Source organism: Suncus etruscus, chromosome 19 (assembly GCF_024139225.1).
Source record: "Suncus etruscus isolate mSunEtr1 chromosome 19, mSunEtr1.pri.cur, whole genome shotgun sequence".
Lineage (NCBI taxonomy): Eukaryota > Metazoa > Chordata > Mammalia > Eulipotyphla > Soricidae > Suncus > Suncus etruscus.
Window position 1 is genome coordinate 26,706,122 of NC_064866.1, and position 13,098 is coordinate 26,719,219.

At 40.3% G+C, this 13,098-nt stretch overlaps 1 protein-coding gene across 1 annotated transcript in view; it reads right to left on the bottom strand.

Moving 5' to 3' along the window:
* VAV3 (vav guanine nucleotide exchange factor 3) overlaps positions 1–12,326 on the bottom strand; it is a 358,886-nt gene extending 346,560 nt beyond the window's left edge. Inside the window, 1 exon segment of the mRNA XM_049765842.1 lies at positions 12,123–12,326. Coding sequence (XP_049621799.1) covers positions 12,123–12,326 — 204 coding nt within the window.
* Positions 12,327–13,098: the final 772 nt, after the last annotated feature.

The following is a 13,098-nucleotide window of genomic DNA, read 5'->3' on the forward strand; positions in this document are numbered from 1 at the left end:
CTAGTCCCCAGGCATTTTACAAGTTATTTAATTTTTAGCATTATCCTATAAAGTAGATTTTACTGTCCATGTCTTTGTGTTTGTTGGCCACACCTGGCAGCGACCATGCAGTACCTTGGTTCCTACATGTAAAGCATGTACTCAGCCCTTTGGTTAGCTCTCAGGCCCGGGTTTTACTATTTCTTAACTATTATATGATGTAAGAACCAAAATAAATTAACTTTCCAAAGTCAGTTGTCTACTATCTGAGATGGAATCAAGTATTTTTGCTTTGAACCAAAGCCTAATGCCTAACGAGATGTGTTTTAAAACTTTAGCTTCTGTATTACTGGATGTGTACGTAATTGCAGTTACTGTTATAAATACAGAGTACTACCACAAAGAAAGTCAGGTACTTGCTAAGGACTGATAAAGCCTGTTCCAGAAAGAGCTGTGATTAGAACACAGATCTTCTTGCCTGAACCCTTTGCATTTAACTGCAATATCCCACAAGCCCAGGAAACAGATCATGACATTATTGGGCATAAAGACCTGAAGCTTATTTATTCAGACCAGCTGCTTCAGATCTATTTTGAGACAAGCACTTTGAAAATCATGGAAGGTGAATATCAAGTGTTTCATTAAATATTCCATATTAATTGACCCTTTAGAGAACTCCCATATGAGTAGCATATGTTGCTGGCTTCCTGTTAAGCAAGCCAGACGGTGACTTACAACATGATTTTGAAAGCACATTCAGGTAGCAGCACAAAATGCAATTCTAAAACTGCATTCCATGAAAATCAAACATAGGTATTCCTGTGCTTCTCAGTTTGTCCCCTAAATACCCAAGACTGACTGTACTCTCAAGGCAGAACATAAACTTGAAAGTTCTATTACAAGACAGGGTCTATATGTGAAGAGAGAAAAAAATAGTGAAATCTGGTATTCTAAATAACAGCTAACAATAAATATACGCAAAATTACAAAAAAGATGATATCAAATACTGCTGATGGTAATGTCAATTGGCCCAACCATTTTTGGAAAACAATATTCACACTTCATAAAAAGCTAGAAATTGAGATTCCATATGACCCAGAAATTCTACTTCTCGGCACCTATCTCAAGGGCCTAAAAACTCGATTTAGAAAAGACATCTGCACTCCTGTGTCCATTACAACACTATTCACAGTTGCCAAAATCTGGAAGCAACCCAAGTGTCCAACATCAGATGCATAACTGTGTTATACAATGGAATACAATGAAATACAGTGGAATGTGATATACAATGAATGTATATACATTAGAACTGTGGTACATAATGAAATGCTACTCAGGTGGAAGGAAAAAAATAAAATCATAAAATTTTATACTACACAGACGGAGTTGGAAAGTATCATGCTGAGTGAAGTCAATTAGAAGAAGAAAGAAACAGAATGATTTCTCTTATATGTAGGATATGAAGAAACAGAATTGGTACTAACAAAAGCCTATCAGCCATAAAAGCTGAGAATGTGTCTTCAGTAGGAAGCTTACCACAAAGGTAGGGAAGGTGGGTAAAGGATTCCAGGCCAATCAATAGTGGAGGGAAGAGGTGACATGTGTAAAGCATGTAGTGTCGGAATAGTTCATGTACAAAGCTGTTTGTAAACAAAAATAAAAAATAATACTTGAATGTTTTATATTAAAGCAAATAGAATAAGGGGAGAGAAACATAATATTTTAAACATCAGTATTCCTACCTCCCAGGGAAATACAGGTATGCCTTAATCTCCTGACATATACATTAATATATTCTCAAGACCAACTCTCAAAAGACGGAACAATAGGGCGGGAATGATAGCACAGTGATAGGGCATTGCCTTGCACAAGGCTAACCTGGGAAGGAACTGGTTTGATTCCAGGTATCCCAGATGGTTCCCCCGAGACTGCCAGGAGAGATTTCTGAGCACAGAGCCAGAAGTAACCACTGAGCACTGCCAGGTATGACCCAAAAACTTAAAAAAAAAAAAAAAAGACACAACAGTAAAATGCCAAAAAGTACCAACTCCTTTTATTTTCTTCTTTCCTCTCATTACACTCCCCTGTTCGGTTTCATTTCCTTTTTCCATCATATACCTGTGAAAGCCTTACCCTACCCTTTTATGCCAAATGGTCTGATAAAAATCCTCCTTTCGGTGCACCCAATATCTACTCCAAAGTTAGATTTCAATAGAATCATCAATACTCACGAAATAGAATATTCTCGAAAAGAAGATAGATTGATTCACTGTAAATCACATCCAGAGATGTCAACTCAGTTCACATTAAATGTTTTCATTCTAATCTCGGACCCTCCATACTTGCTAGGATGTGTTAGTACATGTCAACAAATACATCTAAGTGAGGATCAAAAACCTTGTGTCTCTCATGCATACTGTGTTGACATGGTGAGAAATGCATGGGAGGTGTTAGCATCCTGTTGGGTATGGTTCTACAGAAAGTGTAGTAGCAATTGAATTTAGTAAAAAGTAATGAATACGAAGCATTTGTTATATGGCAGTGACTGTATGAATCCATTCATGCAGTCCTCTCAACATTCAAGGAGGAAGGCTCTTCACTGAAGCTTATTTTTGAGAGGGAAGGTTGTACACTCACAGGTTTAGTCACATTCTGAAAGCCACTTGGCTATAAGAGGTGGGCTTCTGTTATCTGTGAGCATTACCAATGTAGCTAAATCAAAAAGTGTTTGGGGTTTTAATGGCATAATACTGAGTATACTTACTAGTAATCATTTAATCTAATAAAGATTCCCTATTTGAATACATGTATTAAATGTGAAGTCTTGTGTCAATTTCTAGAAACATTTATAAATGGATATAATTAATATATTACTTATAAATATATATATTTATAATATGTAATGTTTATATTTATATACAAATAATATTATATTTATAATATGTAATATAGTTATATACATATAAATATACATTTATAAATGAATATAAGGAAACCTCAAAGCAAGTCATACATAGAAGATAGCAAAAAGAAAATAGTGCAAAACTGTATAAGGAACACCACATGGCATAGGATTGCACATAGTATTATGGAGGACTCAGGCAGTTCCCACTGCAAATGAACTACTCAAACTGACCTTGCAATAAAATAAATGAAAAGGGGGCTGGAGAGATAGCACCGCAGTAGGGCATTTGCCTTGCAAGCAGCCGACCCAGGACCAACAGTGATTCGAATCCTGGCATCCCATATGGTCCCATGCCTGCCAGGAGCAATTTCTGAGCACAGAACCAGGAGTAACCCCTGAGTGCTGCTGGGTGTGGCCCAAAAACCAAAGAAATAAAATTAAAAAAATTTTTAATTAAAGGGGGTATTTCAAACAGAAATATAGAGCACAACTTACCAATACTGAGAAGCCTCAAAAAAGTCAGGAGTACAGAATGAAGAATGGCTTTAAGAAATGAAGCTGATCAGGCATGGATCCATGGCCTACATCTACCAAAGACTTTCCATTTTATTCCCTGAACCATAGGGAACATTAAATAGATATTTGTCTAATAGCCAGCTGCACCACACATTTAGGAAAACTCTAAGCTCCTCACTCCAACACACCCAAAGCTCAGTGAGTCTTCATGGTTCCTGCCTGTAAGATATCCTAAACCAAAGCATGCCAGGTATGACCCAAAAACTTAAAAAAAAAAAAAAAAGACACAACAGTAAAATGCCAAAAAGTACCAACTCCTTTTATTTTCTTCTTTCCTCTCATTACACTCCCCTGTTTGGTTTCATTTCCTTTTTCCATCATATACCTGTGAAAGCCTTACCCAACCCTTTTATGCCAAATGGTCTGATAAAAATCCTCCTGTTGGTGCAAGAAGAAAAAAAGGCAAATAGTAGCCTAGTTCATGAAAAGAGTTTTGGACTCTCTAGAAAAAAATCTTCAGGATTTCTGGGAATTCCTAGATCATATTTTTTAAAACTTTTTGTCTAGATAAATATAATTAGATGGCCTGGAAGTCTGAAATATCCATCTAAGGTCAGGGATCTTGAATTTAAAGTAATAGAAAATTGAATTTAAAGTATAGGGTTTACTCCATCAGGTTCTGCAACTAAACTGCAGGCAGGGAATAAATAGAGAGTTGAATTTAACTAGCATTTTGTTTGTCCAAATGAGCATCAAGCAATCAAGAGAAATTAAGGAAGTATTTAATCCATGGAGGTAGTATTTAAGCTGAGTAGGAAGGAAACAAAGACATGAAAGCAGTGAACAGGTGGCAACACCATAAGATTGTTGGGTGGTCGATAGCTAGATATTACAAGAGTTAAAGCACTTCCTTGTCTTACACATGCTATTCCAGGTTCAGATCTCTGGCACTGCATATGGTCCCAGGATCGCTGTCAGGAATAAGCCCTGAGTACCTCCAGGTGTGGCCTCAGAACCAAAAAGGGGTTTTAAATAAATAAAAACAATTGTTGGATCTTACGAAATAGGATAATAAGAAAGGAAGAAAGTAGTAATAGAGGTAGGAAACAGAATACAGAGGCAATTTAATAACTTCGAACTCTGCATCCAGAACTGAATGAGTTCCCTGCCTTGAGATATCACCCCTTCTCTGCAACGCTAAAATCACTGAGAACCTCAGTTCACCTACCCCCTTTCACTAGAGAAGTACTAGCTCTTTGCCATTTCAATTCTTCCATATTTCCTTAATTATCACATGTAGTGTACATCCCTCTATGCCCTCCATTCATATGGCTCTGGATTCACTGGGGACACAATCTCTTGACTGACCCAACTTTAGAAGCATTCTCTTGAGTACAAACATTCTGCCCGATCCAATTCATTCTTCACTGAGCTGTAGGTGTACTTCTTGCAACACAGTCTGTTGATATAATCTTCAGCCCGTCATGGACACAATAAAGGCAAGGGCATGAGAAAGGCAAGTTGACCTGGTAAAATTGGGGTCAATTGAGGTTTAAAAAAAGTAAATAACATCAAGGTGTTATGAGATGATAGAGAAGAGAATATGAAAAAAAATAAAGAAAAAGATTGGAGAAAACTCGACAAATATTTTTGAAGACATTTAAAGAAAAGTCAAGAATGGAAAAGTGTAAAACAGTAAAAGAATCAGTAGACAATGATATGGTGAGAGTTAAGCAAAAGGTCTAGAAAGAACAGTCAATGCCCCTGATAGTGAGTTTAATAATAATAAAGACTTGATGATTTTAAAATCACTGATAATCTATGCTGCTAAATGCACTCCACTTTCAAGAAAAACATAATTTTCTTTAAGGAGAATAAAAATTTTTCCTATCTCTTGCAGTCATCGGATTATGCCTCACTAATAAAGCTCTAACACTTGAGTTCTTTATCTCACTCTCCTGAGGAATCCTGGGAAAGCCATGAAGTATGTGGAAAGAAAAGCATGTCCACATAAGATTACTTATTATAGCTTACCTATTCTACATGAAAATGTCTTAATTGTTATCAAGTTTATAATTATAGCACAGATAGACAACTCAAAGAGCAGAAGCACATGTTTTGCACATGGGAACGCAAAATTTAATTTCCATCAGAGTACGGTTCCCCCCAAGCACTACCAGAAGCAATCCCCCAGTGTTTATTGGCTCCAAAACCAATAAATCAATTAATTATAATTAATCATTTATAACATATTATCCAAGAAAATTAGCTAACAATGGCAAAGAAGTTATTGACTTATAAGAAGACTAATATCACCACACTGAACTGGAAATGTCATTGGGCATAATACTTTCTATGAAATATAATGATCAGTTATTGGTTTTTTAAACTTAAACCAATAATTTTAATATTGTACCACTTGTTGGAGGAGCAGAGAGTACAACTATGTTACTGACACACCTTAATTCTAAAAGTACTATTAGTGTAGTTTTTAAAAAAGAATATACCATTACACATAGAAGAAATAAACTTTCTTTTTAGAAGTAGCAACATCAAATTCCAACTGCATATTCGTATCTGAAAAGGAAGTCCTGGGGACAAGAATGGTATATTTTTTAGAAAGACTATCACTAATACTTGCTACTCAAAGGAAAAATAACTGTTAATAAAACACACACATAAAAATCAATGTGCGAAGAAAGTACTATTCAGAAGAGTAGCAATCTAAGTGAAGAAAAGTTGTAGGAGCACTTAAATAAAAAGCACACTTTTTTTATCTTATGTCCATGTGTCTAACTTTTTTTCACATTAGAAACAAAAAAATATCTTATAAAAACCTTATTTTTTTCCTAAGATCACCAGCAATGATCCCTAAATGGAGAGCCAGAAGTAAACTTGTTTTCCAATTGATTTTTGCCTATAACATGCCAAATACGTTTTTGTCAAGTTCATCAAGAAAGCTCATTGCTTATAATAATCTATCTTCAACCCTTGTTTTACTTAAAAAGTCTCACTGGGCACTCCTAGAAGCTCCTTCACTGGGAGCATTTATTTTCTCAGAAGCTCTCTTCTGGTTTCCCCCTGGTTTCAAGCCCAATTTTTCTCAAGTCTCTCTTCAAGGCTCTTTGCATAACACATGAGCAGGCACCATGATTCACACCTATGCTACTTCCTCTGCCCTCTCCACTTCTTTCTAGGCGATCACATCCACTCATCCCCTGAGTCACATTCCCACTTCCAATTTCTCTAAATGTCTACTGAACAATTTAAACGTAACTAGCACTGTGTGTTTCTTCTCCCTGAGAAGACATATCCGCCTTCTCCATCTCAGGTAATGGCAATACCATCATTACAAGTCTTCAGGTTAAAAGTCCTCTTACCTCTTCTCCTAAACTTCTCTGTTCACATTTTATAAACTGTGCTGGTTCTACTTTCATAATTCAGCCAGATCAGCGTTTCCCAAAGTGGTGCTATCACCCTGCTAAGACGAAAGTGGAATGATCCAGGTGAGCAATAGCCGGTGCAAGGGGGGGGGGGGGAGAGCACTTCCTGTTTGTTCTCTTAGAAAAGAGAGATTTCTAGAGACACTGATTAGTTTTTTCCTAGGAAAAGTTGCAGAAGGCCACACTGATTTGGGGACTTAACCAGAAATGAACTATTTCTCACCATCTGCCCTGCTACTGCTCAGCTGGAAACCATTTAGCTGACAGCTTCTTCCTGCTCTATTTTCTGATCTCACTGGACAGCTGATGATCCTGCTTGGAAAAAGTCAATCAGGTAACATGACTTTCCATTTCATTCAGTGAGAATATCAAAGTCCAAAAAATTGTCTCTCTGTCTAAAAATTTAAAGTCCTTTCTCCCTGACCTCATTCTAGTCACTCTTGCCAATACTACCTTCCCTGAGCCACAACGGCCTTCTTGTCCCTCCTTGGGTTTTTGCTCATTATTTTACTATGTCAGGACTTTGCTCTTAACATTTCTTCTACCAGGAATATTCTTTTAAATATCTACATCACCTGCCTCACTCCTAAATTTTTGCTTCCTCTGAGAAGCCTTTCTTACCTTCTATAAAATGAATTCTCAATTCATTCTAGTCCCTAATCTAGGTTCATTCTACAGCCATTCTTTTCAGCCACTTCCTAAAATGTAAGAACTATGAAACCATAGACTTTGTTGAGGATTGTTCATTGCTCAACTTGGCAGGTCTATGTCTTATATAGTGTTTCAAACACAGAAGAGAATTTTACTAAAAGAAACTTTAAAACCTGAATAACTCACTGTAAGTGTAGTTAAAGTTTGTGATATATAGAATGACCAATGAATTAATAAAATGTTTTAATTCATGATATAGTAAAGCAAAAATTCAAATTACAAAACAATATTACAATATTATCGTTGGTGATATTGGCTGAGCCTAGGCACTCACAACTGACATCATGCCCAAAACCCCGTGGTGAAATTATGAGATAGGCTATTCATAATCATTTATGTGCTTTGCATCTCAACTAAATTACTTTTTAAAATTAAAATAAATTTTTCTAATGTATACAGAGAATGTATATATTTCTAAAATATATAAAGAACAGATTTCTTGTATTTTTCACATACCGAAATTTCAATTAACAGTAAACTGTATAAAGGGATGGGAAACCTGTTTTTCTGCCAAAGGCCATTCGAAGATTAATAGCATCATTCATGGACCATACACTACAGGCAGATGGGCCAAGAGTAGCTGGCAAGAAGCATATGTATCAGTCCTGTCATATACCAGGGACAGACTGCATGATTGTATGAACTCACACAGAATGGATATTCCCCACTTGTGCTTTGTAATAAAGGAAATATGTTAACTAAATATGATTTCTGTTTGCCACTTTAACTGATTAGAAACAAAATCAAAGTCTGTTTTTTTTTAAGCAATGAATTTTGGGTATTTTTAAGGGGAAGCAGAGCAATAGTTCAGTGGGTAGGGCATTTGCCTTGCACACTATCAACCAGGATTCAATCTATGGCACCCCATAAGGTTCCCCAAGCACCATCAGGAATGATCCCTGAGTGCAGAGCCATGAGTAAGCCCTAAGCACTGCCAAGTGTTGCTCCCCCCAAAAATTAAATAAATAAAAACTTTAAAGAGAAAATTCCATAGTTGTGAAAAATAAGTAATAAGATATTAAAAATAATATAAAAAACTTATTAAGATTCTTAATTTAAAAATTGAGTAATTGCTACTTGCAAGGTTATTGCTTTTTAAATGTCAAAAAGGCAGAAGGCTAATTAAATGAATAGAAGTCCCACTTATTAGAGACAAGCAATTCATTTTACAGCTTTTTTTTTTTCAGAATTGAAAACAGCACCAGAGAGACAGTACAGGAGGTAAGGAGGTTGTCTTGAATACAACTGACCCTAATTACATACCCAGCACCATATGTGGTCCCCAAACACTGCCAAGAGTGATCCCTAAGCTCAGAAGCAGAAGTAAGCCCAAGCACTACTATATGAATCAAAAACAAAACTGGCTACAAACAAAACATCAATGAATGACAATGCCTTTTAGTCAGATCTAAATTCAGAAGAGTCGATCTTGCTGCAACATCACAAGGATTCCTATGTTATTCACCTGATGGAATAAAGACTTCTAACCTGAAAGAGCTTTACAATCTTTTGCAAAATGGGCCAGAAAGACAACGTAAGGCATTGTCCACAATGGCCGACCCAGATTATACCCTAGTACTATCCTGAGTCCCATCAGGAGTAATTCCAGAGCACAAAGCACAGAGCCAGGAGTAAACCCTAAGCACTGCCCATGCAGCCCACAAACCAAAAAGAAAAAAACTTACTTAGAACTTGCACCAAGAAAGAAATGAGAAGTCACAAAAATAGAGGTTGCAATTGTTTCCAATTTTGAGAAGAAATTACTCAATATGATAATAGCATATGAAAGTTTTAAGTACTTTCGTTAATGGTGAATATTTATTAAGTGTACAACATTGCTTGGGATTGTAGTCATGATAAATACGTTAACATGTTTATATGAAGTTATTTAATAGTTTTCATTTAATTCTCTAATGACTCTCAGATCTTTATATATAAGCTATATGATATAAATAAATTCACCTATATAAACAGTTCTTCAGAATCTCAATCTCTGATCTCTATCGCTGTCTCTGTCTCTCTCTCCCCCCCTCCTTCCCCTCACCCCCAATGTGGCCACGAATCAAGAAGAAAGATTAGACATCACTATATTCAAGTGCTATTCTTCTTCCAAGTTCACTTTTTCTGGAAGCCCTTTCACACAGAGAACAATATAGGGGAAACTGAATCTAAAACCAGATTGTTCAGGATTAGGCAAATTCAGAACCCCAAAAGAACAACCTAGGAAAGGTCATTCAGTTGTCCTATCTCCTCATTATAACCTAGTGGCTTATCTGATCACTCAATGCAGTATATCCTTTAGGGGAAAATTTTGATTGCACAGCCAGCTCAGGAAGGGAAGAGTTCATTAATCAATGCATGTTCTCATCATAATGATAAGTTTCAATCATCAAGAAGGTTAAATGACATCTAATAGATTCAAGAGGTGAAATTTCAAAACACATCAGGAACAATTGTATCTATCCACTGTTAACATTCAAATAAAAGTTAGAGGTTTAAAATAAAAATCGTCCATTGTCCTAAAAAGTTAATTATTGAAAACTCCTGTGTTCTAAAAACCTGAAATATCAGAAAAGGCAGAACTACCTGTGGATTGATTGGCCAGGTCATTCTGGCCCTGAATATCTCCTGAGGCCACAGACGAGGTAGGAAATGGGAACATGGAGGAACTAGGAACCTACTGCAGCTCCCTGAACAGAAAAGAGCAACCTATTTCATCAGTATGCAGAGAGGGGACAATACGAAACTGAGGGTCCAGAGTGATAGTATAGAGGGTTGGGCATTTGCCTTGTACACTGCAGACCTGAGTTCCACCCCCAGCATCCCACATGGTCAGACACATATCCACCCCAGCACCATCAAGAATAATCCCTGAGTGTAGAGCCAGAAGTAACCACTGAGCATCATTGGACTTGCCCACCTATCTACCCTCCCCCCACACACACAAAAAAAAACTAACACTTTTTAAAGGGTTCCCAGAATCAGCAACTACCAGGGGGAATTATGGGAAGAGTGCAAATGTTTATCTTTCTTTTAAATACCTTAAATACCCATAGCATTCACCATTTGCAAGCCTATTCTTTGTTGGAAACTACTCCCCAGCAAGTTCAAGACGGAAGAGAATGAATGAATGCAAGCTGGGTGGGTGTGTGACCCCAATAAAATACTGCCACCAGGAAGGAGACCAGAGTGCGTGATCTAATTTTGAACGCCTACTTACTGGATAAAGTCAGTTGCTCGGTTTAAAAAAAAAAAATAAAACACTCTGGTAGCTAAGTGGTTGAGGTTTTGGGTCTTTCAGTGAGTGACAGGAAAGACCCAGAATGGTAAAAATAAGTGGCTGGCAGGCAGGGGATTCTCTCTTTTGAACTGAAAGTGGCTTCTCACATTGGGAAAGACAAAAATAGACGTGCTGTATGGGGTTCAACATCTCTCCACTGAAAACTTTCCAAGGGAGCACAATCACTACTATTCCACTCGAGTGTGTGCTTTTGGAGTGGACTCAGGACACACACACAGCCTTTGAGAGTCGCCCCTTCTTCCAGGGCACCCCCCTGGAGAGCAGCCCTCCTGGGGTACCACCTGAACTCAGCCCCAACGAAAGAAGCGGCATTTCCAGCAAACTTCTGGTTGCCTGTCACTGCCAGACTGGCCTGGCTCTTTCTCACATGGTTCTGAGAGCTGTAAACACAAGTCCTGAGCCTGCCAGCTGGCTGCAAACTCTCCGGGGCGTTGGGGGAACCGCCGCTGTGTTCTGCTTCCTTTTTTCTCTTTCCGATCAAATGTCAGTCATTCCCGCACAGATAACGGTCCTGCAAAGCCCTCCACTTCCTAGGATCCTCTTTCCGGGCCTATTTCCTCTTTCTGTAGAACAAGGGGAGGGGGCAGGACGCAAGAGGACAGGCTGGAGGCACACTTAACCCCCACTATCTCTTTTTCTGTCTCTCTGTCTCTCTGTGTGTCTCTGTCTGTCTCTGTCAGTCTCTCTGTCTGCCTGTCTCTGTCTCTCTGTGTCTGTCTCTGTCTGTGTGTTTCTGTCTCTCTGTGTCTCTCTCTGTCTCTTTCTCTCTGTCTCTTGTTTCTCTCTGTGTGTCTATGTCTCTCTGTGTCTCTCCCCGTCTGTCTCTCTGTGTGTCTCTCTCTGTGTGTCTCTCTCGAATGCTGATGATCCAAGAACCCACTCACAATCCTTTTGTTGTCCTGCACCCTAAAGTGAGTGAAGGGCATCCCCCCAAGACAACCCCATACACATATCATATCTTTAACAGCAGGAAAGTAGCATTTAGCTCTTGCACACACACACACACGCACGCACACATAGACACACACACACACACAAAGAAACACTAAAAGCACTCCAAGTCAAGACAGGAGAAAGGCAAGGCAAAAAAGGGGGCGAGGGGGGGTCCCCACTGAAGCAGAAGAAGGCTGGGGCAAGCACCCGCAGTAGCAGCACCTAGGATGTTTGCATTTGCACAAAAGAAATTAGCCTGGGTGGATGAATTGAGACAGAGACCGAGAGATGAGTCAAGAAAGGGGGAGCGCCCCGAATTCCTTTTGCCTTTACCTGGGACATCTGAGGCCGCAGGTTGATCTCCTTGAGGTTGATGGAGTGCGCCCGGAGGTTGTTGAGCAGCTGACACAGGAGCACCCCATCGCGCAGGGTCTGCGCCAGGTCGAACACTTGGGCAGAGTCCCAGGTCACCCGGTGGTTGGCGGGGAGCACTTTGCAGTGGATGAGCCACTGGGCGCACTGGCGCCAGGGCTCCATGCCCGCCGGGCCGCCTGACAGCCCGCCCGCCCGACCGACGGACGGCCCGGCCCGGGGACTTCGGGTGCTGTCAGGCTGCGCTCGGGGCAGCTCCGGCTCTCGCTCGGCCGCTCGGAGGCCCCCGCGCCTAGCCGAGGCGAGCACCCCGCGCCGGCCGGCCACTGAGCATGCCCGCGCCCGGCCCGGTCTGCTCGCGGGCGCCGAGGGCTGCGGCGCGGTCGGGGCGCGGAGGTGCCGGAGGCGGGCGGAGGACAGAGGCGCCGACTCCGGGTGCCCGCCCGCCCGGCTCTCCGCCGCCCACTGCCGACACGCGCGCACGGCGAGAGCGCCCACGCGCGTCCGGGGAGGGAGCGGGAGGCGGCAGCGGGGGCTCGGCCCGCGGACGCCCTGCCGCCCGCCCCGACCCGGCAGGGTGGAGGGAAGTGGGCTCCAAGGGAGAGGAGGCGGGTCGATGAATGAATGAAGGAAGGAATGAAGGAATGAAGGAACGGAGCAATGCCAGCCTGCGCTCCATCTTGTTGAATTAAAATAAAAGGAGGAAGAAAGGAGGAAGACGCTTCTCTGTGTCTCTCTCTGTCTCTGTCTCTGTTTCTCGGTCTCTCTCTGTGTCTCTCTGTGTCTTTCTATGTCTCTTTGCCTCTGTGTCTCTGTCTTTCTGAGTCTCTCTCTGTCTTTCTGTGTCTCTGTGTCTCTTTCTGTATACTCTGTCTGTCTCTCTACTTCTCTTTCTGTATCTCTCTGTCTCTTTGTCTCTTTCTGTGTCTCTCTGTCT